The sequence below is a fragment of the Bufo gargarizans genome, chromosome 9 (genome assembly GCF_014858855.1).
Source record: "Bufo gargarizans isolate SCDJY-AF-19 chromosome 9, ASM1485885v1, whole genome shotgun sequence".
In the NCBI taxonomy this organism is placed as follows: domain Eukaryota; kingdom Metazoa; phylum Chordata; class Amphibia; order Anura; family Bufonidae; genus Bufo; species Bufo gargarizans.
In genome coordinates, this window is record NC_058088.1 from 58,124,469 (window position 1) to 58,149,711 (window position 25,243).

Consider the following 25,243-nt stretch of genomic DNA (forward strand, 5'->3'; position numbering starts at 1 on the left):
GAAGATCTACAATATGAACAGTGCAGACAGATTCAGCATTAGGATGTCCATGAACTTAGTGATAACTTTCAATAAAAATCCTGGCTAAGCTTCCAACAAAGGTTGGGATGCCGGGGGCTGGGGTGGTGGAGGAACTGTGGGTCAAACATGGGGGTTAGGAATCGGACACTGCCAGGGTAATGTTCCGGGGTTTTGTGTGGCAGAGACATATTGAGAAGATAACCAGCCCTTTTCACATGCAGTAAAGTCTATTGCCATAAACGTGCAGTAACCTTATGGTCTCAATCCAGCAAGTGGTTTTTAGTGGTCCTCAACCATCTTCAAATGTCTGCTCTCTTTCTCTCAGCGGTAGACCTTCAGTTCAGTTGTTTCTCTGGCAGCTTTCAATTTTAGGAATGAAGGTTCCCTGGACTAGGCCTAGCTGTAAGCAGCTCAAAACATACACATTCTCCTTCTAGGCCTGCTCAGCAAAGACTCCTAACTAAAGGGATGGGGCAAGCATATCTCCCGGCAAACTATACGAAGACTGTCAGTGTTAACCGATTGCTGCCTATACACAACCATTTGTGATTCACAGTGCACAAAAAAAGAATACTTTAACTAATTAAATACTTTGGCAATAACTCCCAATATTAAATGGGTTTTCTGAGATTTTTATACTGATGACCTATCCTCTCAATAGGTCATTACTATCTGATCGATGGAGATACGACACCCGCCCCCCCCACCCAATCAGCTGTTTGAGATGGCTCAGGTGAGCGCCACTGCCTTCACCCTGATTTTCCTAGGCTAGGTGATGACACATTCATCAATCACGTGGCCAAGGAGCAGCTCAGCCCCATTCAAGTAAATGGGGCTGAGCTGCAATACCACCCACAGCTGCTCTACAATGTACAAAGTGCTGCTGCCTTTTCAAAACAGCTGATCGGTGGGGGTCCCGGGTGTAGGACCCCCACTGATCAGATAGAGGATAGGTCATCAGTAAAAAACAAAAAATCTTGGAAAACTCTTAACTCTTTTGCAGTAGATAGATAGATAGATAGATAGATAATACAATAGATGATAAGGATGAAATGGGTCATATGTCTGCTGGCTTTTTTGTTATTATAAAGCCTTCGGAAAAGTGCTGGCGCACTTTGGCGTTACTTACTGGTCCTGGCAATTAGAGCATACAGAGTGTAAATTGGTTAAGTGACTACTGTCCACTTATTTGCTGCAGATTCTGCACAATTGAAAACATTTTCAGCTCGGCACATGTGCTATTAAACAAAGCAAGCAGTAAGTGTCTGAACACAAAGGCAATAATCTTCAGGATACAACCATTATCAGTGCTTAATGTCCCAAGGCTAAGGTGGCCGTTTGTAAAAATCTAACAAAACCATAGTTAGCTGTGTTAACAACCAATTTCCCTGGAAACGGCTGTTATACAAAGTTCTACACAACAATAAAATGGATATACAGCAGTCGGGAAGCTAATAATAGAAACAAGTTTAACAATCGCACGCTGCCTCTAAGTATGCTTCCTGTTAAAAAGGCCAAGAATAAGATAATTGGTCGGATGACACAGGGTCATGTAATAAAATAATATGCTTTTAGTTCAGATTACTAATATAATGCTAATGGTCAACATAACTGAAGAGAAATCTGCAGAGGAATTGAGCACAGTATAATACTGTCTATATGCACAACAATATAACTACTATAATACTGCTTCTCTGTACAAGAATATATCTGCTATAATACTGCCTCCTATGTACAAGAATATAACTACTATAATACTGCCTCCTATGTACAAGAATATAACTACTATAATACTGCTCCTATGTACAAGAATATAACTACTATAATACTGCCTCCTATGTACAAGAATATAACTACTATAATACTGCTCCTATGTACAAGAATATAACTACTATAATACTGCTCCTATGTACAAGAATATAACTACTATAATACTGTTCTTATGTACAAGAATATAACTACTATAATACTGCCTCTTATGTACAAGAATATAACTACTATAATACTGCTCCTATGTACAAGAATATAACTACTATAATACTGCTCCTATGTACAAGAATATAACTACTATAATACTGCTCCTATGTACAAGAATATAACTGTTTTAATACTGCCTCCTATGTACAAGAATATAACTACTATAATACTGCCTCCTATGTACAAGAATATAACTACTATAATACTGCTCCTATGTACAAGAATATAACTACTATAATACTGCTCCTATGTACAAGAATATAACTACTATAATACTGCTCCTATGTACAAGAATATAACTACTATAATACTGCTCCTATGTACAAGAATATAACTACTATAATACTGCTCCTATGTACAGGAATATAACTACTATAATACTGCTCCTATGTATAAGAATATAACTACTATAATACTGCCCATATGTATAAGAATATAACTACTATAATACTGCTCCTATGTACAAGAATATAACTACTATAATACTGTGCCTATATACAAGAATATAATTACTATAATACTGCTCATATGTACAAGAACATAACTACTATAATACTGCCTCCTATGTGCAAGAATATATCTACTATAATATTGCTCCTATGTACAAGAATATAACTACTATATTACTGCTCCTATGTACAAGAATATATCTACTATAATACTGCTCCTATGTACAAGAATATATCTACTATAATACTGCTCCTATGTACAAGAATATAACTACTATAATACTGCTCCTATGTACAAGAAAATAACTACTATAATACTGCTCCTATGTACAAGAATTTAACTACTATAATACTGCTCCTATGTACAAGAATATAACTACTAAAATACTGCTTCTTTGTACAAGAATATAACTACTATAATACTGCTCCTATGTACAAGAATATAATTACTATAATACTGCTCCTATGTACAAGAATATAACTACTATAATACTGCCTCCTATATACAAGAATATAACTGCTATAATACTGCTCCTATGTACAAGAATATAACTACTATAATACTGCTCCTATGTACAAGAATATAACTACTATAATACTGCTCCTATATACAAGAATATAACTACTATAATACTGCTCCTATGTACAAGAATATAACTACTATAATACTGCTCCTATGTACAAGAATATAACTACTATAATACTGCTCCTATGTACAAGAACATTACTATAATACTGCCTCCTATATACAAGAATATAACTACTATAATACTGCTCCTATGTACAAGAACATAACTACTATAATACTGCTCCTATGTACAAGAATATAACTACTATAATACTGCTCTTATTTACAAGAATATTACTACTATAATACTTCTCCTATGTACAAGAATATAACTATTATAATACTGCTCCTATGTACAAGAATATAACTACTATAATACTGCCCCCTGCGTATAATACTATAACTACTGTAATACTGCCCCCTACTTATAAGAATATACTAGTATAATACGGAGGTTACTGTTGTCAGTCCATATCTCAGTACCTGGACATGAAGAGCTTCATGATTTTCTAATCCTTCCACAATGGGTGCAAAACGTTCTTTGCTGTTGATTTCAGCTGCTGTACTGATCGCTTCAAGAAGTTTCTCCAGACTGATGTACAGAAAAAGACAACAAAAAATAAATTAAAATTGTTGATAAACTTTGAATAATGTTCTGTTGTACTGTGCAGCAGGTTTCTTGTCTCCACTTATTTGTGGGGTATCTACTCTTCCAAATTTTTAGCAGAGATTTGTTGGTCAGAAGAAACATAAGTCCTAACAAAGGCGACTTCAAATTTCAATAAGTTATTTGGAAGGTGTCAGTTGTAGCAAAGGTTATTTCAGAATCTGCTATCAATCCTCAGGTCTTCACATGAAATCCCAGTAATACAACTGTATAAAAGAAGTTTGGGTCAGAACATAAAATGGGGCAAAAGTTCCGATGATGTAAGGGTATAAGGGATTGGGTCAGTTTTACAGAAGGGGCAGATTTCTGCGGCAGTGCTCCGCTATGTGTCACTGCACATCCATCATAGTTGTATAGTAACATGATGACCAGTTATTTAAACAGTTTCTTAAGGACCACAATAAAACGGTGAAAACCAAATCTTTGCTCATAGGGTGATATCTAAAAATTTTATTGAATCGACTGGAATGGAATGCAAATGGGGACCACATAACATTATCACTTACATGTTATCCTCCCCAACGATGCATATGGCGGACAATATCTTCAAGATTTCGGTCATCATGTTGGCTTGTTTTGGATCAATAGCTCTTGCTAGAAGAGTTAAACTTCTTTCCTCTTCCAACATCCTTTGCAGGCCATACTGACGAAGCATAAAGAATTTTAATCAGATTTAAACAGACATAAGATAAAATTATCCAAAATGGTATTCGGAACCGGCTCGAGTTGTATCTCCCGATTTCCATCTCCGTGAATTACAGATAAAAAAAAATTCATGCTCTTCTTTATGGATTATATGGGATGCAGCAATTCCACCAAACTCGCTGTAGTAATAAGACTGGAGAACTATCTACCAGAATGCTTTGCAGTGTCCTAAAAGATCTCAGCTAAGCTGTTAGGGGCGTCTGTCAGCATAATGTTGACAGATCCCAATCGTCAGGAATAACCATTTAGGTCTCTTGTAAATTAACATTTTTGCTTCTACAATTCCAATATACTTTAATTGGTCAACTAATTCGTATAGGCAGAAAATACTTAGGTTTAGTCTAGTAGTTTGGTGACTGGTGACTGCACTCCTCTGGACTAGCCCCACGTACCTTATTGTTCATGAAAGCTTTCAGGCACTGGATGAGTTTATGCTGATTTTTTTTGTCAATATTTTCTTGTCTTAAAAATAAAATAAAATTGATAAGATGTAAGATGTAGTCTGAGAGTCAGAATGTGAGCAGAATTACTAAGGATACTTACTGCTTCTTGTCCAGCAGTTTCTCCAGAACGTCCAACAAAAGTCCAAGGCCTTCATGTCCAAAGTTGTTAACCCAGCTGTTAAAATAGAATATATAATTATGTCATTCAGTTGACAAAATAATGTCTTGTTTTGTCAATTTTTACTTTTCTTTATTTGATTATTTATCTTCTGCATTTTTAATAATGTATTATTAATATGTTATTTGTGAATCATCCCGTACAAAATAAACCATAGAGACCAGTGATAGCCTCCAAAGTGGCCTCCACATGAGGTTGCCGTTTTCTAGATACCAGAACATAAATTCCATATGTAGAAATAGGCACATCATCAATATTCCAAATTACGTGAATAAGATAACCAACTGAACAATATAACTCACTCCCATCTCCAAGACTTTTCCAGAGCTGCACTACTTCTCTGGAATGCTCTACCCAAGCAATTAACTCAGAACACCAACAGTTTTTGGTAATCCCCAAAAACTCATTTTTTTTTTAGATTGGCATATTACATCACCTGATTTAACGCTTATTCACTCCCTAAACCTGAAACATCTTCAAACACTATCCACCACAACCCGTAAACTCAGACGCACTAGAATATAACTACTATAATACTGCTCCTATGTACAAGAATATAACTACTATAATAATGTCTTCTATGTACAAGAATATAACTACTATAATACTGCTCCTATGTACAGGAATATAACTACTATAATACTGCTCCTATGTACAAGAATATAACTACTATAATAATGTCTTCTATGTACAAGAATATAACTACTATAATACTGCTCCTATGTACAAGAATATAACTACTATAATACTGTTCCTATGTACAAGAATATATCTACTATAATACTGCTCCTATGTACAAGAATATAACTACTATAATACTGCTCCTATGTACAAGAATATACCTACTATAATACTGCTCCTATGTACAAGAATATAACTACTATAATACTGCTCCTATGTACAGGAATATAACTACTATAATACTGCTCCTATGTACAAGAATATAACTACTATAATACTGCCTCCTATGTACAGGAATATAACTACTATAATACTGCTCCTATGTACAAGAATATAACTACTATAATACTGCTCCTATGTACAGGAATATAACTACTATAATACTGCTCCTATGTACAAGAATATAACTACTATAATAATGTCTTCTATGTACAAGAATATAACTACTATAATACTGCTCCTATGTACAAGAATATAACTACTATAATACTGCTCCTATGTACAGGAATATAACTACTATAATACTGCTCCTATGTACAAGAATATAACTGCTATAATAATGTCTTCTATGTACAAGAATATAACTACTATAATACTGCTCCTATGTACAAGAATATAACTACTATAATACTGCCCCTATCTACAAGAATATAACTACTATAATACTGCTCCTATGTACAAAAATATAACTACTATAATACTGCCCCTATCTACAAGAATATAACTACTATAATACTGCTCCTATGTACAAGAATATAACTGCTATAATACTGCTCCTATGTACAAGAATATAACTACTATAATACAGCTTCCTATGTATAAGAATATAAGTACTATAATACTGCTCCTATATACAAGAATATAACTACTATAATACTGCTCCTATGTACAAGAATATAACTACTATAATACTGCTCCTTATATAGAATAATAGGACTATTATAATACTGCTCTTGCATATAGGAAAATAACAGATTAATCAATGTCCCTCTGTTTTATCCTGAGGCTACATTCACACGACCATATGTTTTTTGCGGTCCGCAAATTCCGGATCTGCAAAAAAAATAAACTATGACGTCCATACAGCATCCACTTTTTTTTGCAAATCCATTGTAACAATGCCTATCCTTGTCCGCAAAACGGATAAGAATAGGACATGTTCTACGGAAAGGACATACGGATGCGGACCCTATGAAATGAATGGGTCCTCATCCAATCCACAGAAAAAAATAACGGAATGGACATGGAAACAAAATACGTTCGTGTGAATGTAGCCTGAAGTTGGACACATTACTATTTCATGATGCGCTGTACGGTACAGTGCGGCATCAGGTGAGATAATGCTTTCCTTAGATTACTTCCCTCGTTCAGTGCAACACAATTGAAGTTAACGAAATCTAAACTGATAAACTTTTCAAATGATTCAATCAGCATCAGATCCCGGCGTAAGGGAAACAGATTTGTATCTATACGATGCACCTACAGATTGCCTCTAGTTAGCAGCCTCTGTGTGACAATGATGATTTACAATGGTTTTACACTCCTACGTAGTTTGTATTTTTTAAAGTGAATTATGAGAACAGATGTTGTACCTGGAGGTGCAAAATCAAAACCGTTTATTAAAAACAATCATAAACACTTCATCTTCTTTCCTCTATACTTTGACAACAAAAACACAGGCTGACAAACTTCTGACGACTCTTCAGAAACTTTATTTTTGTTAAAATGAAGAGATTTTTTTTGTGTCAGATCTGAACAATTGTGAGCTCTCACAATATCCATTAGTGTTGAGCGTGAATATTCGAATCGCAAATTTTAATCGCGAATATTGCCACTTCAATAATTTGCGAATATTTAGAATATAGTGCTATATATTCGTATTCGCGAATAGTGTTGAATATTCAAATTGCAAATTTATCGCGAATAAATTACATTGCCGATTTTTGCAATCAAGTAAACAATGACTGGATATCACAAATTCGTGAATTTGCTAATTTACGGTGAAAATTCGGCCAAAAATTCTTGAAATATCACAAATTCGAATATTGGCAATGCCGCTCATCACTAATAACTATTGTCCCATGCAAATAAGCCAATCACAAGAACACTACATACATGTGGTGAAAATTGGTGAAAATCCTACAATGATACAACTCTTTCTACGCTTTATCTGGTACAAAAATGATGTCAACCAAACAGATTTCAGTTGTGGCTACTCCTAAAGGCATTATCCTGGCAGGTCCTTAGTTATCACCCTCTAATCCCTGTACTTGGATCCAGACTTTGCTGTAGGGGAACCACCAGGCTGCTATTTTCTGGAGTAGCCTCTGTTTGGTGGACAGCTGAGCCATGGGGGTCAAGAGACACTGGTATGGACCCCTGACAGATCAGACTAAACTTTAGTCAGGGACAGTTCAAGGTTAGAGCAGGCAACTCGGGGTCAGTACAAAAATCAGGCAGAGGTCGGGTTAGGCAACAATTGGTCAAATCTGGACAACAGGCAGATGTCGGTAAATGAGCAAATGTATATCAGCACACGTTGGCAGGACACTTGCGTACTAGAAAACTATTGCTCAAGCTGCTCTTTCCAGAGGGGAAGGTACCTTAATTACCCTAAGGTGACCAACCATTGGTGAAGTCTAGAGGGCCTGCCAACTGACCCAGGTCAGGGGGAGCTTGTACATGAGCTCTACAGGCAGAGTAATTAAGTCTCAGCCAGCAAGTAGGCAGCAGATTTTGTTAATTGATAGAGATACTGTGGCCAAAGGGAAGCAGGCAGTGGAAATAGGGTCCATGCTGCTCGGATACGGTCAGGTGAGGAAAGCAGTGGTGACTGTGGGCAGCCTCTTTGAGACACTTTTTTGACTTTGGTAGACTTTTCACATTACTGTGAAATTGTCCAGACCTTAGTGTAGAAGGTCATGGTGCCACTATGTTACTGTGCTATCTAACTACGGTAATATTGTCCTTTATTGTAATAGGATTTCCATAGTTTCCGCCTCCATCCTTGGTTAAACACTGGATGGAGTCCCTTAGGAGTCTGCCATATGATAGAGGTCTCATACTTTCAATTCTAGAGCATCCACCGCTATCCCCATCTGAAGATTTGCAGTCGGCATATTGAAAGCACCAGACCTTGAGCTCAGGGATAGAATCTAAAGTCCACATTTTTCTAGTGTTTGACGTTCAGTGTTCTCCAAAGCTACATGGTCAAATATCTAATAATTTCAATTTACCATTTTAACAAAACTCTGTAGGATGACATACATTAATCGAGGTAAATGATTTAGGCGCTCCAAGTGCCACCCAAGGGGGTGATACAAATACTAATTCAGCTTGTGTCCCCAATCAGAAGAATGAAAGGGACTGGGGAGATTCCCTTATTCTGTTTTTATAATATTGATTATCCTACTGATAAAAAGCACTGTGAACACACCTGAGCAATGCTACATGTAAAAAGTGCTCTCCATCTCAATTTGGTGCCTCTTTAGTTAGTGCTCTCCATGGTTCTCCACCGATGGAGATTGTCCTATGAACAAATGCTCAGCAAAACCATCTTTTTATCCTGAATACACCTGACTTATACTCAATTTCTTATTTTCCCTAATACCCGGTACACGCTGCCATGTGTTGGCCGATAGTTTACACGTGGATATTGCCGCAATTATGTTTGGAACACTGCGGAGAACTATACAACAAGGGCAGATCATTAGCTGTATATTTGTTTGGTGGTGATTACAGTGTTATGTACCTAATTATCAAAATTAAATAATGAAATATTCCAATGCCATCTGCTCCAAATTAAGTTTGTCAATTACATTCGAGCTTGCATGATGAAAATATATCAAAACCTGTATGCTCGCCTCGAAAGCTTCTGAATGCGGAAAAAAAAAAAAAATACAATCTCGGTGTTTGAGAATTCAGGTAACATGATGTAAATGTGTAAGGCAATGAAATGATTATTATTACCAGCGGTCTTACTGATGGGAGAACGAACAGATGTCGTGTGAAACGCCAGTCTGTGTTTTCCTGTTGCTTTAATTGATACGAGAGTAAAGTCTGGATAAAATAGTTTTTAAGAAAAAAAAAGGTAAAACCATTCAGCACAAACCTTGTTGTCGGACGAAGAATAATATGGAAAATGTAAATAAACAAATAAGCTTTCACAAATTAAATTCTCCAGATCTTTACAACAATCCTATCTTACCTATACATGGTTAATGCTATAATAATAGGTTAAAAGTCACTACCTAATAAAGTGGAACTCCGTAAATAGAGTCAGTCTCAAAAATAGACTACAGGTGGATATAGACGCGCAGATAATTGTGCAGACGGTCGAGAACGAATGTCCTTCGAATGTTCATTCCCGACATTCTGCCCATCTAAATGGGAAGCTGATCACACAAAGAGCGATCGAAACGCTAGTTTATCGGGTGAAACGGTCATTCGTGCAGGCACCTAAATTATCATTTCTGAGCAGCAGATCATGCCATCTAAACGGCGAACCGATGCCCAGAAACAATGCAGCTCTATGAGTACGAGCGATCACAATAGCGATACCTCATTCTCATACTGTGGAGGTGATCGTTTCGTGTAAATGCAGTGCTTCACCTCCACTGAACGAGCAGGCGACTGTCAGGAAGAAACGCTTCCTTCTCGACTATTTGCTGCTTGTTTACCCCAGTAAATCCACCTCATGGCTGAACTGAATGAAATCCTATGTTTTGTTTAAAATGCAATTTACATCACTCACTTCTATTAAAGCATTAATTAAAGTATGCAACAAAGGATTATGTTTAGATTGTTGCCGGGCAATAAAGATTGTTGCCAGAGTGACTGCAGTGCAGGAGCATAGGGGTGCCTTCATTCATTGCGGGATTTCGCTGAAAATATGCAGGTGTGGATTTTTCAAAATTGTACTGCAGATTTTGCGTGTGAATAAATGTTGTGGATTTCTGTTCAGATTAAATCTTCATTGTGAATGGAGACCTTCAGCTACAGGAAATCCACAAGAAAAGTTTCTTTGCATTCTGTTCCACTGCTGAATGGTATCCGCAGTGGAAGAGAATGCAGGTATTGACATTTTTCATCTCCTTAGGCTAACATGGGATGTCTTTACGGTGCAGATTTAGTTGTGAAAAATTCTGCAACATACCAAGGCACCCTATTAAGGTGGGCACATAATACAAATATAGAAACATGTTGGAAAGGAAAGGAGAAGTTCCACAATTTAAAAATATACCTGTCCTGATTGATGGGTATCTGACCCCCAAAAATTAAAACATATATTAATATGGTGCTGGCTGATGATACTGCCTCTCTATTATATTCAGACAGATATAGCAAAGCATAGTATTTGGCTTCCCTACCTACTATAATATTATATATATATATATATATATATATATATATATAGGACTATAAATACTTTATACTGCTCATATGTACAAGGATATAACTACTATAATACTGCCTCCTATGTACAAGAATATAACTACTATAATACTGCCTCCTATGTACAAGAATATAACTACTATAATACTGCTCCTATGTACAAGAATATAACTACCATAATACTGCTCCTATGTACAAGAATATAACTACTATAATACTGCTCCCATGTACAAGAATATAACTGCTATAATACTGCTCCTATGTACAAGAATATAACTACTATAATACTGCTCCTATGTACAAGAATATAACTACTATAATACTGCCTTCTATGTACAAGAATATAACTACTGGGGGGCGGAGCTTGACCTTGGAGCTGAATGGCTGCTTGTTCCTGAGCTCCTCTCCCTGGCAGCTATTATAGCCCCTTTTATTAGCTATTTACTCGGTGCCAATGGGGAAACAAGGCAAGGACCGTCACCCTGAGACACCAGAGCCGACAGGGGCCCGTTCCAGGCAACCTGAGATGAATAAATTCCTTAAGAAACAGTCCAGGACTCCTGCTATTGAAACATACAAGAGGGCGCTGCAGCTCTCTGAAGCAGATGAAGGCTCTGAGGCAGGAAGCACTTCTGATGTCTCTGATTGCAGACCACTGCGAAAGAGCTCCTCACTCTCCAAAGCAGATCTCAGGGACATTCTGGAATCTGCTCTTGCACCTCTTAAAAAGGACTTGGAGGAGATAAAAGGAGACCTGCGGCAGATTGGGAGTCGTGTGGAGTCCCTGGAGCTAGCACAGGAAGCCATCCTGGTGCATGAGGGTAAGACCAGCGTAGCCCTGCAAACCCACAGAGACTTGCTAAACGATGCGCTGATGCGCATAGAGGATCAGGAGAACCGGAGCCGTGGGCAAAATATTCACATCCGCGGCCTACCCGAAAATATTGCGATTGACGCGCTTCATTCAGTCGCATGCAAAATTTTCTCCTCCCTGCTGGGAGCTGAGAGAGCAGCTCCGATTGTGATCGAGTGCATCCACAGGGCCTTAAGGCCCAAGCCAAAACCTGGTGAGCCGCCGCGGGATGTAGTATGCGGCATCCTAAGCTATGTGGACACTGCTGCACTGCTCAAGGCGGGAAGGGAGGCCGACCGCATCATGTACGGTGAGACCCCAGTCCTTTTCTTCCAGGACCTGGCCCCCTCCACCTTAGCCAAGAGGCGCATCGTGAAGCCACTCCTAGAGGCCCTTAAAGCCACAGCTACGCCATTCCGATGGCTCTATCCCTTCGGTCTGGCCATCTTGAAAAACGGGAGGCAGTATACGGTGCGGACCCCGGGTGACCTGAAAGCTATTTGGGGCCCTCTTGGGATTGAACCCATCACAGTTCCCTCGTGGATGCCGGCTGATCAAGGGGATCCCCTGCCTACCCCTCCGGGTATAGATTCGTGGCAGCAAGTTTCACCTTCCAAAGCTGGGAAACAAGGAAAAGGCCGGTCGCAAGCACCTGTCACCTGACTTTGTTCCGGGGAGCGCTGAAGGCGCTTTTGTTCACTCTTCACTGAGTTCAATGTTCTGTGACTTTGCTGGGTCCCAAGACGTAGGAACTCTGTCTGGCTCTGTCTGAGCTGAATTTTCATTGTTTGTCAATTAGTTTTGGACTTATTTCAGGTCTTGGCCCACTGCCCCGTTCTCATGGGCTTTGGGCCTGACCCTATGCTTTACTACCTTGCCTGCATGAGATGCAGGTTACGAGCTGTGCACTAGAGCACTGACTGCACTGTTAGTTATGCGGGGGTTATATGTCTGCACTGTTGTCAGTTATGTTACTGATTATTTCCTCTCCCTCACCCCCTTGCTTTCCACCCCCGATGGCCCCACAGGAGCCCCCCTCTGATAGATCCCGGCTGTTTGCCGCTATGAAAAAGGATCTCCATTGTGTCAGATGCTGGGTGGGGTCATGTGCTCCCTGTCCATGGGGAGACATTCTTTGTTATTTGGGTTGTGTTACTGTCTCATTTGTTATGTCTTTTATTTTTATTTTGACTTTCCTTGTACCCTCCTTCTCCTTGCTCCGTCCGTTGCTTTCCAGACTGGATGTCCTCTTGCTCTGGGCCGACAGGCCTCCTCTGTCTTTACTATGGCCTCTGTTGTAGTTGCCTCACTGAATGCCAAGGGTCTGAACGAGCCATGTAAGCGGTCTCAGGTGATCTCTTTGTTGCTGAAAAATGAGGCCTCCGTTGTATTCCTCCAAGAAACTCATTTTAAATCAGGGAAGATCCCGAAATTGTCCCAAAATGCATTCCCACAATGGTTTCATAGCTCTTTTGCCTCGGCTAGCAGGGGTGTCAGCGTGGCCGTCCACAAGCGCCTACCCTTCAAACTCTCCGCTGTCCTTGCGGACACTGATGGTCGCTTCTTATTCGTTAAGGGGCACATCGCTGACGCGCCTGTTACCCTGGCTAATTTATATGCCCCTAATAGGGGTCAGATCCCCTGGCTCGTCCGGACTCTTGAGCAATTACAGGCTTTTAGTGAGGGCATGCTTATATTAGGAGGTGACTTTAATGGTACTATGGAGCCAGGCCTTGACTCGTCCTCTCAGAGGTCTGAGTTGTCCCACAAACTTCTGCGACGTCTGAAGACTGCGCTGAAGAAGTTGCGGGTTATTGATGTGTGGCGCACTATGCATCCCTCTGGCAGGGATTATAGGGATTATAAGTTTTATTCAATCGCTAAAAAATCCTTCCATAGGTTGGACTACTTGTTTTTATCCTCCCCCCATATTTCTCAGGTGGTAGACACGAGGATTGGAAACATTACGCTTTCTGATCACGCCCCAGTATTTCTCCGAGTGTCTATGACAGCTCTTCCTAAACGTGAGAGAATATGGCGTCTTAATGACACATTGATCTCCGACCCTACCAATGCAGCTAGAATCTCCCGGATTATGTCTGAATTCTTCTCTCTTAATGCAGTGGGCGACCCTCCTCCCTCCCCCTCCATCTTGTGGGAGTCTCATAAGGCGGTGGTTAGAGGAGAATTAATTTCCCTGGGCTCGCATGTTAAAAAGTTGCTCTCCAAGGCTGTAGATGACCTGCTGTCCCGCATAGCGAGTCTTGAACTGACCCATAAGCAAACCCAGGCTCAGGCTGTGGCTGCTGAATTAGCGGAGGCCAGGACGGGACTGAAAAACTTGCTCAACGCCAAATCAGCGAAACTTATATTCCACTCCTGGTTTAAAGCTTATGCCCATGGGAACAAAGGTAATAAACTGATGTCTGCCATGGCTAAGCAACGCCACGTGGATTCATTTATCCCTGCTATTCTAGATGCGAAAGGCAATAAGCACAAGTCGACTCACGATATAGCGAAAGCGTTTAGTGCTTTTTATGCGGATCTATATAACCTCCCCACTCCAGACCGTCCTGGTTCAGCCTCTATTGAGCAAGCCACAGATGAGTTCCTGTCCACTCTGAAGCTGCCCTCTATTAGTCCCCTGCAAGCTTCCCAACTAGTCGCCCCTGTATCAAGAGAGGAAATTGGCAAGGTCCTTTCCTCCATTCCTTCAGGTAAAAGTTCAGGCCCGGATGGACTCCCTATATCGTATTACAAGACCTTTAAAGACGTCTTGACGACTCATTTTCAGGCACTCTGTAATTTCCTCCTGTCTGGAGGCTCTCTACCCCCCCAAACGTTAGAGGCCCACATAACTATAATCCATAAAGAAAACAAAGACCCCCTCCACTGTGGCAGTTATCGCCCGATTTCACTGCTAGATGCGGATGTCAAGTGGTGGGCCGAGATCCTGGCGCAGCGAATACAGCTGATCCTGCCGGATCTTATTGATAGCGAGCAAGTGGGGTTTGTGCGTGGCAGACAGGGCTGTGAAAACACGATACGTTTGCTCCATCTTATGGATTGGGCTAGAAGCTCCTCTACGCCTCTGGCTTTGCTGAGCACGGACGCGGAGAAGGCCTTCGACAGGGTCGGTTGGCATTATATGTCACGGGCCCTGTCGAGGTTTGGTTTCCCAGATTCGTTTATATCTGCGATCTTCACTCTGTACTCAGCCCCGTCTGCCAGACTCAAAATAAATGGTACGCTTTCTCCCTCCTTTTCCATATCCAATGGGACAAGACAGGGGTGCCCCCTCTCCTCATCTCTGTTTGTCATAGTGATGGAGACTCTGCTGTGTAAGATCCGGCAGGATCCTGCGGTTAGGGGCTTGGCCATTGATTCTCTGACCCACTTGACAGCCGCATTTGCAGATGACCTACTTATCATGACCTCCAATCCCGAAACATCCTTCCCTAGGCTTTTGTCTCTTTTTAAGGAGTTTGGCTATGTGTCAAACTTTAAAATTAACTATAGCAAATCAATGGCCCTTAACGTTACTTGTCCAGAGTCGGTTAAAGAGGCCCTTCAGAATAATACCCCCTTCCACTGGGCTACAAAAGACATAGTATTTTTGGGTGTGCACGTCCCGACTCAGGCTAAGGACTTATTTGCTCTGAATTATGCCCCTTGTTATCCTCAGTTAGGAAGCAGCTGCACTCTATTAAACTGCCGTTTATTTCCTGGTGTGGCAAGAGGAACTACCTTAAGACCTTTATAGCTGCTAAATTTTTGTACCTTCTGCCGGTGTTGCCTATCTGGCTGCCGCACTCATTTTTTGTAGACATGCGCAGAGTTTTCTCCCTCTTTTTGTGGGGAAGCAAACCCTCCAGAATTGCTTATTCAGTGCTGACCAGGGAGAGGAGGGTTGGTGGCTTTGGTTTGCCCGACATGCGTTCCTACTATATGGCCTTTCAACTATTTAGAGGTCTATCCCTCCTCAATAGCACTTATAGTGCTCCAATATGTGTGTCTTGAGCGCTTTCTGCTTTCCACCAGAATGAAGCGGATTCTCTGGGGGCTGTCCCCTTGTTCTCCGGGTAGTTCCTCTTTGCCACTCCTATGGAAGGGTATGTTGTTTGAGTGGGCCAAGCAGTTTAAGGATAGAACACTTGAGTTCCCCATACCGGGTACTCCGCTTTCCTCTTTACAGTTTTATGTCCATCCGGAAGCAGAGAAGCCCTCAGGTATCTGGCTTCTTTTGGCCCGAGACCCCTTTAAGTGAGATTAGGTCCCCGGATGGGTCTCTGGATTGGTCCACGGTCTTGAATGACCCTAACGTCAAAAAAGCTTCCTTCCTACAGAGTTTCGCCCTGCAGAGGGAGATTAAGATGATTAAGCTACCACCCCCCACCACCTCTGGAACCCCCTCTTGGCTGTCTAGGAGACTATCAGACGCCCGTAGGATCCCTAAACCGCTGTCTACCATATATAAGGAGTTACTTTCGGCTTCCCCCCCTGAGCTACATTTCCTTTCTTCATGGGAAAGGGAATTGTCCATCCACCTTACAGACCCGGAAAGGGCTTTTGTCCTTACACACTCTCACGGCTTTAGTCGCTGTATTAAGGTACAAGAAAACTCGTATAAGCTGCTTACGAGATGGTACAAGTCCCCGGAGTTTTTGCATAGGCTTAACGTAGATTTCCCAAGTGAGTGCTGGAGGTGTAGAAAAGACATAGGCTCTCTATCACACATTTGGTGGCACTGTGAAAAGATTAAAGCGTTCTGGACCAGTATAGAAGCTCTGATAAATGAGGTGTGTGCTCAGCAGGTTAAGCTGGATCCTAAACTGATCCTGCTTTGGTGCCCTAATGACTCGCTTTCCCCCTGTAGATCTGATCTTCCTACTATGCTCATCACGGCGGCGAGACTGCTCATCCCGCTGCTTTGGAAGGATACTGAACCTCCCACTGTTTCGATGTGGAGGGATAAGGTGGATCAGATCTACAGGTTTGAAGAGCTGGCCCATTGGGAATCTTGCACGCGTTCCCGCTTTCTGAAATCTGGTCACCCTGGAAGACATATAGGAAGTTCCCCTGACTGAGTTGGGGAAAACTCCCCTACCCCCCCCCCCCTTTCCTTTCCCTTCCTTTCCCTCTCTTTTCCTCTTATTTGTGTTATATTTGCTTTTTATTGTCTGTCACATTTGATGTATCATTTTGTACAACATGTGTTGCACTGACATGCATTTGTGGTCACTTCCATGACCGATTTGTGACTATGCCTTACCAGTGATGCTACGATGGTTTGTGATCGATTGATATGCCTTACTCTTTGAATAAAAATACATTTGGTTAAGAATATAACTACTATAATACTGCCTCCAATGTACAAGAATATAACTACTATAATACTGCCTCCTATGTACAAGAATATAACTGCAATAATACTGCTCCTATGTGCAAGAATATAACTACTATAATACTGCCTCCTATGTACAAGAATATAACTACTATAATACTGCTCCTATGTACAAGAATATAACTACTATAATACTGCTCCTGTGTACAAGAATATAACTACTATAATATTGCTCCTATGTACAAGAATATAACTACTATAATACTGCTCCTATGTACAAGAATATAACTACTATAATACTGCTCCTATGTACAAGAATATAACTACTATAATACTGCTCCTATGTACAAGAATATAACTACTATAATACTGCTCCAATGTACAAGAATATAACTACTATAATACTGCTCCTATGTACAAGAATATAACTACTATAATACTGCTCATATGTACAAGAATATAACTACTATAATACTGCCTCCTATACACAAGAATATAACTGCTATAATACTGCCTCCTATGTACAAGAATATTACTACTATAATACTGCCTCCTATGTACAAGAATATAACTACTATAATAATGCTCCTATGTACAATAATATAACTACTACTAGAAAAGGTACAATTTCTGGGGAAATTGTGTGATGTGTTCTTGCCTCCACCAGTAGCTTACAACTGGAGTGGGCGGAGTAACTGGGTGGAGTGTAGACTCCGCCCACTTTTATAAATTTTGACCTTTGTCTCACACTGACCCACCCTGCCGAGTTTGGGTGCTGTGAGAATGACAGCTGTTTAAAGGTTTCTTATAGAAGTCAATAGGGAAAATCTGATTGGTTGTTTGTGGCTCCGCCCACTTTTTAGCATCCCCAAAATGAGATATACATTGGCACAGTCCTCCAGTGACCAACTGTGCCAAGTTTCGGGAACCCTGCCATTTACAGTCTAAGAGCAGCGGCAGTTTGAATTTTTCCCATTTAAACAAATGGCTGAAATTTGATTGGCCGTTGTAGACCCCGCCCACTTTTTAATTTTTTTTTACCCCAGTCACCCAATGACCTACGGTGCCTAGTTTGGGTATTCTGGCTTAAATACTGTGAGAATGACAGCAATTTAAAAGTTTCTCATTGAAGTCAATAGGGAAAATCTGATTGGTGGTTTGTAGCTCCGCCCACTTTTTAATGTCCCCCAAAATGTGACAGAAATTTTCAGGTTGACCCCATGACTAAGTGACCCAAGTTTGGTGACTTTAGTTTAAAATCTGTGCGACTGGGAGAGATTTGAAAATCGTCCCTGTCAAAGTCAATGGGAAAAACGTGGATTTTGGGGGCCCTGTCCCAGGGGCCCGGAGGGTGGGATCGGGTAACAAAGCAAAAGCAAGGTACTTGGGTGGGTGCCGACCAAGTCTGCAAAGTTTGGAATTTGTACTCCTAAAAATGTGGGAGAAGTAGCAATTTGAAGGTCTCATTAAAGTCAATGGGGAGATTTTGATTGGTTCTGTGTGGCCCCGCCCACTTTTTGGGGTCCCCGAAATGTGCCCAAAGTTTTCGGGTTGACTCCATGACTAAGTGACCCAAGTTTGGTGACTTTAGCGTCAAAGCCTGGCGAGTGGGAGCGATTTGAAAATTTACCCTGTCAAAGTCTATGGGAAAAAAGGGGGCTTCCGGGGCCCGCCACGGGGGCCCCGGGGGTGGGATCGCTCCACAAAGTAATAGCAATCCGATCGGGCACAATCTGCACGTTTTGGTAAATTTTTGTCTATGTAGTGTAAAAACTGTGGGAGGAGTTAGGGTGGCAAATTTGGCTATAATAATAAGAATAAGAACTAGAAAAGGTACAATTTCTGGGGAAATTGTGTGATGTGTTCTTGCCTCCACCAGTAGCTTACAACTGGAGTGGGCGGAGTAACTGGGTGGAGTGTAGACTCCGCCCACTTTTATAAATTTTGACCTTTGTCTCACACTGACCCACCCTGCCGAGTTTGGGTGCTGTGAGAATGACAGCTGTTTAAAGGTTTCTTATTGAAGTCAATAGGGAAAATCTGATTGGTTGTTTGTGGCTCCGCCCACTTTTTAGCATCCCCAAAATGAGATATACATTGGCACAGTCCTCCAGTGACCAACTGTGCCAAGTTTCGGGAACCCTGCCATTAAAAGTCTAAGAGCAGCGGCAGTTTGAATTTTTCCCATTTAAACAAATGGCTGAAATTTGATTGGCCGTTGTAGACCCCGCCCACTTTTTAATTTTTTTTGACCCCAGTCACCCAATGACCTACGGTGCCTAGTTTGGGTATTCTGGCTTAAATACTGTGAGAATGACAGCAATTTAAAAGTTTCTCATTGAAGTCAATAGGGAAAATCTGATTGGTGGTTTGTAGCTCCGCCCACTTTTTAATGTCCCCCAAAATGTGACAGAAATTTTCAGGTTGACCCCATGACTAAGTGACCCAAGTTTGGTGACTTTAGTTTAAAATCTGTGCGACTGGGAGAGATTTGAAAATCGTCCCTGTCAAAGTCAATGGGAAAAACGTGGATTTTGGGGGCCCTGTCCCAGGGGCCCGGAGGGTGGGATCGGGTAACAAAGCAAAAGCAAGGTACTTGGGTGGGTGCCGACCAAGTCTGCAAAGTTTGGAATTTGTACTCCTAAAAATGTGGGAGAAGTAGCAATTTGAAGGTCTCATTAAAGTCAATGGGGAGATTTTGATTGGTTCTGTGTGGCCCCGCCCACTTTTTGGGGTCCCCGAAATGTGCCCAAAGTTTTCGGGTTGACTCCATGACTAAGTGACCCAAGTTTGGTGACTTTAGCGTCAAAGCCTGGCGAGTGGGAGCGATTTGAAAATTTACCCTGTCAAAGTCTATGGGAAAAAAGGGGGCTTCCGGGGCCCGCCACGGGGGCCCCGGGGGTGGGATCGCTCCACAAAGTAATAGCAATCCGATCGGGCACAATCTGCACGTTTTGGTAAATTTTTGTCTATGTAGTGTAAAAACTGTGGGAGGAGTTAGGGTGGCAAATTTGGCTATAATAATAAGAATAAGAACTAGAAAAGGTACAATTTCTGGGGAAATTGTGTGATGTGTTCTTGCCTCCACCAGTAGCTTACAACTGGAGTGGGCGGAGTAACTGGGTGGAGTGTAGACTCCGCCCACTTTTATAAATTTTGACCTTTGTCTCACACTGACCCACCCTGCCGAGTTTGGGTGCTGTGAGAATGACAGCTGTTTAAAGGTTTCTTATTGAAGTCAATAGGGAAAATCTGATTGGTTGTTTGTGGCTCCGCCCACTTTTTAGCATCCCCAAAATGAGATATACATTGGCACAGTCCTCCAGTGACCAACTGTGCCAAGTTTCGGGAACCCTGCCATTAACAGTCTAAGAGCAGCGGCAGTTTGAATTTTTCCCATTTAAACAAATGGCTGAAATTTGATTGGCCGTTGTAGACCCCGCCCACTTTTAATTTTTTTTTGACCCCAGTCACCCAATGACCTACGGTGCCTAGTTTGGGTATTCTGGCTTAAATACTGTGAGAATGACAGCAATTTAAAAGTTTCTCATTGAAGTCAATAGGGAAAATCTGATTGGTGGTTTGTAGCTCCGCCCACTTTTTAATGTCCCCCAAAATGTGACAGAAATTTTCAGGTTGACCCCATGACTAAGTGACCCAAGTTTGGTGACTTTAGTTTAAAATCTGTGCGACTGGGAGAGATTTGAAAATTGTCCCTGTCAAAGTCAATGGGAAAAACGTGGATTTTGGGGGCCCTGTCCCAGGGGCCCGGAGGGTGGGATCGGGTAACAAAGCAAAAGCAAGGTACTTGGGTGGGTGCCGACCAAGTCTGCAAAGTTTGGAATTTGTACTCCTAAAAATGTGGGAGAAGTAGCAATTTGAAGGTCTCATTAAAGTCAATGGGGAGATTTTGATTGGTTCTGTGTGGCCCCGCCCACTTTTTGGGGTCCCCGAAATGTGCCCAAAGTTTTCGGGTTGACTCCATGACTAAGTGACCCAAGTTTGGTGACTTTAGTTTAAAATCTGTGCGAGTGGGAGCGATTTGAAAATTTACCCTGTCAAAGTCTATGGGAAAAAAGGGGGCTTCCGGGGCCCGCCACGGGGGCCCCGGGGGTGGGATCGCTCCACAAAGTAATAGCAATCCGATCGGGTACAATCTGCATGTTTTGGTAAATTTTTGTCTATGTAGTGTAAAAACTGTGGGAGGAGTTAGGGTGGCAAATTTGGCTATAATAAGAATAAGAAGAACTAGAAAAGGTACAATTTCTGGGGAAATTGTGTGATGTGTTCTTGCCTCCACCAGTAGCTTACAACTGGAGTGGGCGGAGTAACTGGGTGGAGTGTAGACTCCGCCCACTTTTATAAATTTTGACCTTTGTCTCACACTGACCCACCCTGCCGAGTTTGGGTGCTGTGAGAATGACAGCTGTTTAAAGGTTTCTTATAGAAGTCAATAGGGAAAATCTGATTGGTTGTTTGTGGCTCCGCCCACTTTTTAGCATCCCCAAAATGAGATATACATTGGCACAGTCCTCCAGTGACCAACTGTGCCAAGTTTCGGGAACCCTGCCATTAACAGTCTAAGAGCAGCGGCAGTTTGAATTTTTCCCATTTAAACAAATGGCTGAAATTTGATTGGCCGTTGTAGACCCCGCCCACTTTTTAATTTTTTTTGACCCCAGTCACCCAATGACCTACGGTGCCTAGTTTGGGTATTCTGGCTTAAATACTGTGAGAATGACAGCAATTTAAAAGTTTCTCATTGAAGTCAATAGGGAAAATCTGATTGGTGGTTTGTAGCTCCGCCCACTTTTTAATGTCCCCCAAAATGTGACAGAAATTTTCAGGTTGACCCCATGACTAAGTGACCCAAGTTTGGTGACTTTAGTTTAAAATCTGTGCGACTGGGAGAGATTTGAAAATTGTCCCTGTCAAAGTCAATGGGAAAAACGTGGATTTTGGGGGCCCTGTCCCAGGGGCCCGGAGGGTGGGATCGGGTAACAAAGCAAAAGCAAGGTACTTGGGTGGGTGCCGACCAAGTCTGCAAAGTTTGGAATTTGTACTCCTAAAAATGTGGGAGAAGTAGCAATTTGAAGGTCTCATTAAAGTCAATGGGGAGATTTTGATTGGTTCTGTGTGGCCCCGCCCACTTTTTGGGGTCCCCGAAATGTGCCCAAAGTTTTCGGGTTGACTCCATGACTAAGTGACCCAAGTTTGGTGACTTTAGTTTAAAATCTGTGCGAGTGGGAGCGATTTGAAAATTTACCCTGTCAAAGTCTATGGGAAAAAAGGGGGCTTCCGGGGCCCGCCACGGGGGCCCCGGGGGTGGGATCGCTCCACAAAGTAATAGCAATCCGATCGGGTACAATCTGCATGTTTTGGTAAATTTTTGTCTATGTAGTGTAAAAACTGTGGGAGGAGTTAGGGTGGCAAATTTGGCTATAATAAGAATAAGAAGAATAATAATAATATACTTGTGAGATAATAGTATGTGGTCTTGCTATGCAAGAACACATAATAATAATAATAATATATATGTGAGATAACAATATGTGGTCTTGCTATGCAAGAACACATAATAAGAACTAGAAAAGGTACAATTTCTGGGGAAATTGTGTGATGTGTTCTTGCCTCCACCAGTAGCTTACAACTGGAGTGGGCGGAGTAACTGGGTGGAGTGTAGACTCCGTCCACTTTTATAAATTTTGACCTTTTTCTCACACTGACCCACCCTGCCGAGTTTGGGTGCTGTGGCTTAAATACTGTGAGAATGACAGCTGTTTAAAGGTTTCTTATTGAAGTCAATAGGGAAAATCTGATTGGTTGTTTGTGGCTCCGCCCACTTTTTAGCATCCCCAAAATGAGATATACATTGGCACAGTCCTCTAGTGACCAACTGCGCCAAGTTTCAGAACCCTGCCATTAACAGTCTAAGAGCAGCGGCAGTTTGAATTTTTCCCATTTAAACAAATGGCTGAAATTTGATTGGCCGTTGTAGACTCCGCCCACTTTTTCATTATTTTTTGAATCCAGTCACCCAATGACCTACGGTGCCAAGTTTGGGTATTCTGGCTTAAATACTGTGAGAATGACAGCAATTTAAAGGTTTCTTATTGAAGTCAATAGGGAAAATCTGGTTGTTTGTAGCTCCGCCCACTTTTTAATGTCCCCAAAATGTGACCGAAATTTTCAGGTTGACCCCATGACTGAGTGACCCAAGTTTGGTGAGTTTCACTCCGAAGCTGTATGAGTGACAAACATTTGCATTTTTCCAATAAAACTCTATGGGAGAAAAAAAGAGGTTTTCGGGGGCCCGCCCCAGGGGCCCGGAGGGTGGGATCGGTTAACAAAGCACAAGCAAGATACTCGGGTATGTGCCGACCAAGAGTGCAAAGTTTGGTATTTATACTCCTAAATCTGTGGGAGGAGTAGCAATTTGAACGTCTCATTGTAGTCAATGGGGAGAATTTGATTGGTTCTGTGTGGCCCCGCCCACATTTTCGGGTCTCCGAAATGTGCTAACAAATTGCGCGTTGACCCCATGACTAAGTGACCCAAGTTTGGTGACTTTAGTTTAAAATCTGTGCGACTGGGAGCGATTTGAAAATTGTCCCTGTCAAAGTCAATGGGAAAAACATGGATTTTGGGGGCCCTGTCCCAGGGGCCCGGAGGGTGGGATCGGGTAACAAAGCAAAAGCAAGGTACTCGGGTGGGTGCCGACCAAGTCTGCAAAGTCTGGAATTTGTACTCCTAAAAATGTGGGAGGAGTAGCAATTTGAAGTTCTCATTAAAGTCAATGGGGAGATTTTGATTGGTTCTGTATGGCCCCGCCCACTTTTTGGGGTCCCCGAAATGTGCCCAAAATTTTCGGGTTGACTCCATGACTAAGTGACCCAAGTTTGGTGACTTTAGCGTCAAAGCCTGGCGAGTGGGAGCGATTTGAAAATTTACCCTGTCAAAGTCTATGGGAAAAAAGGGGGCTTCCGGGGCCCGCCACGGGGGCCCCGGGGGTGGGATCGCTCCACAAAGTAATAGCAATCCGATCGGGTACAATCTGCACGTTTTGGTAAATTTTTGTCTATGTAGTGTAAAAACTGTGGGAGGAGTTAGGGTGGCAAATTTGGCTATAATAATAATAATAACTAGAAAAGGTACAATTTCTGGGGAAATTGTGTGATGTGTTCTTGCCTCCACCAGTAGCTTACAACTGGAGTGGGCGGAGTAACTGGGTGGAGTGTAGACTCCGCCCACTTTATAAATTTTGACCTTTGTCTCACACTGACCCACCCTGCCGAGTTTGGGTGCTGTGAGAATGACAGCTGTTTAAAGGTTTCTTATAGAAGTCAATAGGGAAAATCTGATTGGTTGTTTGTGGCTCCGCCCACTTTTTAGCATCCCCAAAATGAGATATACATTGGCACAGTCCTCCAGTGACCAACTGTGCCAAGTTTCGGGAACCCTGCCATTAACAGTCTAAGAGCAGCGGCAGTTTGAATTTTTCCCATTTAAACAAATGGCTGAAATTTGATTGGCCTTTGTAGACCCCGCCCACTTTTTAATTTTTTTTGACCCCAGTCACCCAATGACCTACGGTGCCTAGTTTGGGTATTCTGGCTTAAATACTGTGAGAATGACAGCAATTTAAAAGTTTCTCATTGAAGTCAATAGGGAAAATCTGATTGGTGGTTTGTAGCTCCGCCCACTTTTAATGTCCCCCAAAATGTGACAGAAATTTCAGGTTGACCCCATGACTAAGTGACCCAAGTTTGGTGACTTTAGTTTAAAATCTGTGCGACTGGGAGAGATTTGAAAATTGTCCCTGTCAAAGTCAATGGGAAAAACGTGGATTTTGGGGGCCCTGTCCCCAGGGGCCCGGAGGGTGGGATCGGGTAACAAAGCAAAAGCCAAGGTACTTGGGTGGGTGCCGACCAAGTCGGCAAAGTTTGGAATTTGTACTCCTAAA

General features: G+C 41.8%; 1 protein-coding gene across 4 annotated transcripts in view; it reads right to left on the reverse strand.

Moving 5' to 3' along the window:
* The window catches only part of DIAPH2 (diaphanous related formin 2), a 1,273,340-nt gene that overhangs the window by 965,686 nt on the left and 282,411 nt on the right, over positions 1–25,243 (reverse strand). For all 4 annotated transcript variants that reach the window (XM_044268818.1, XM_044268816.1, XM_044268815.1 and 1 more), the window contains 4 exons: positions 4,931–5,005; positions 4,780–4,849; positions 4,189–4,325; positions 3,499–3,607 (listed from right to left, as the gene is read on the reverse strand). In XM_044268818.1, the coding sequence (XP_044124753.1) occupies positions 3,499–3,607; positions 4,189–4,325; positions 4,780–4,849; positions 4,931–5,005 (391 nt within the window). The remainder of the gene's footprint in view (positions 1–3,498; positions 3,608–4,188; positions 4,326–4,779; positions 4,850–4,930; positions 5,006–25,243) is intronic.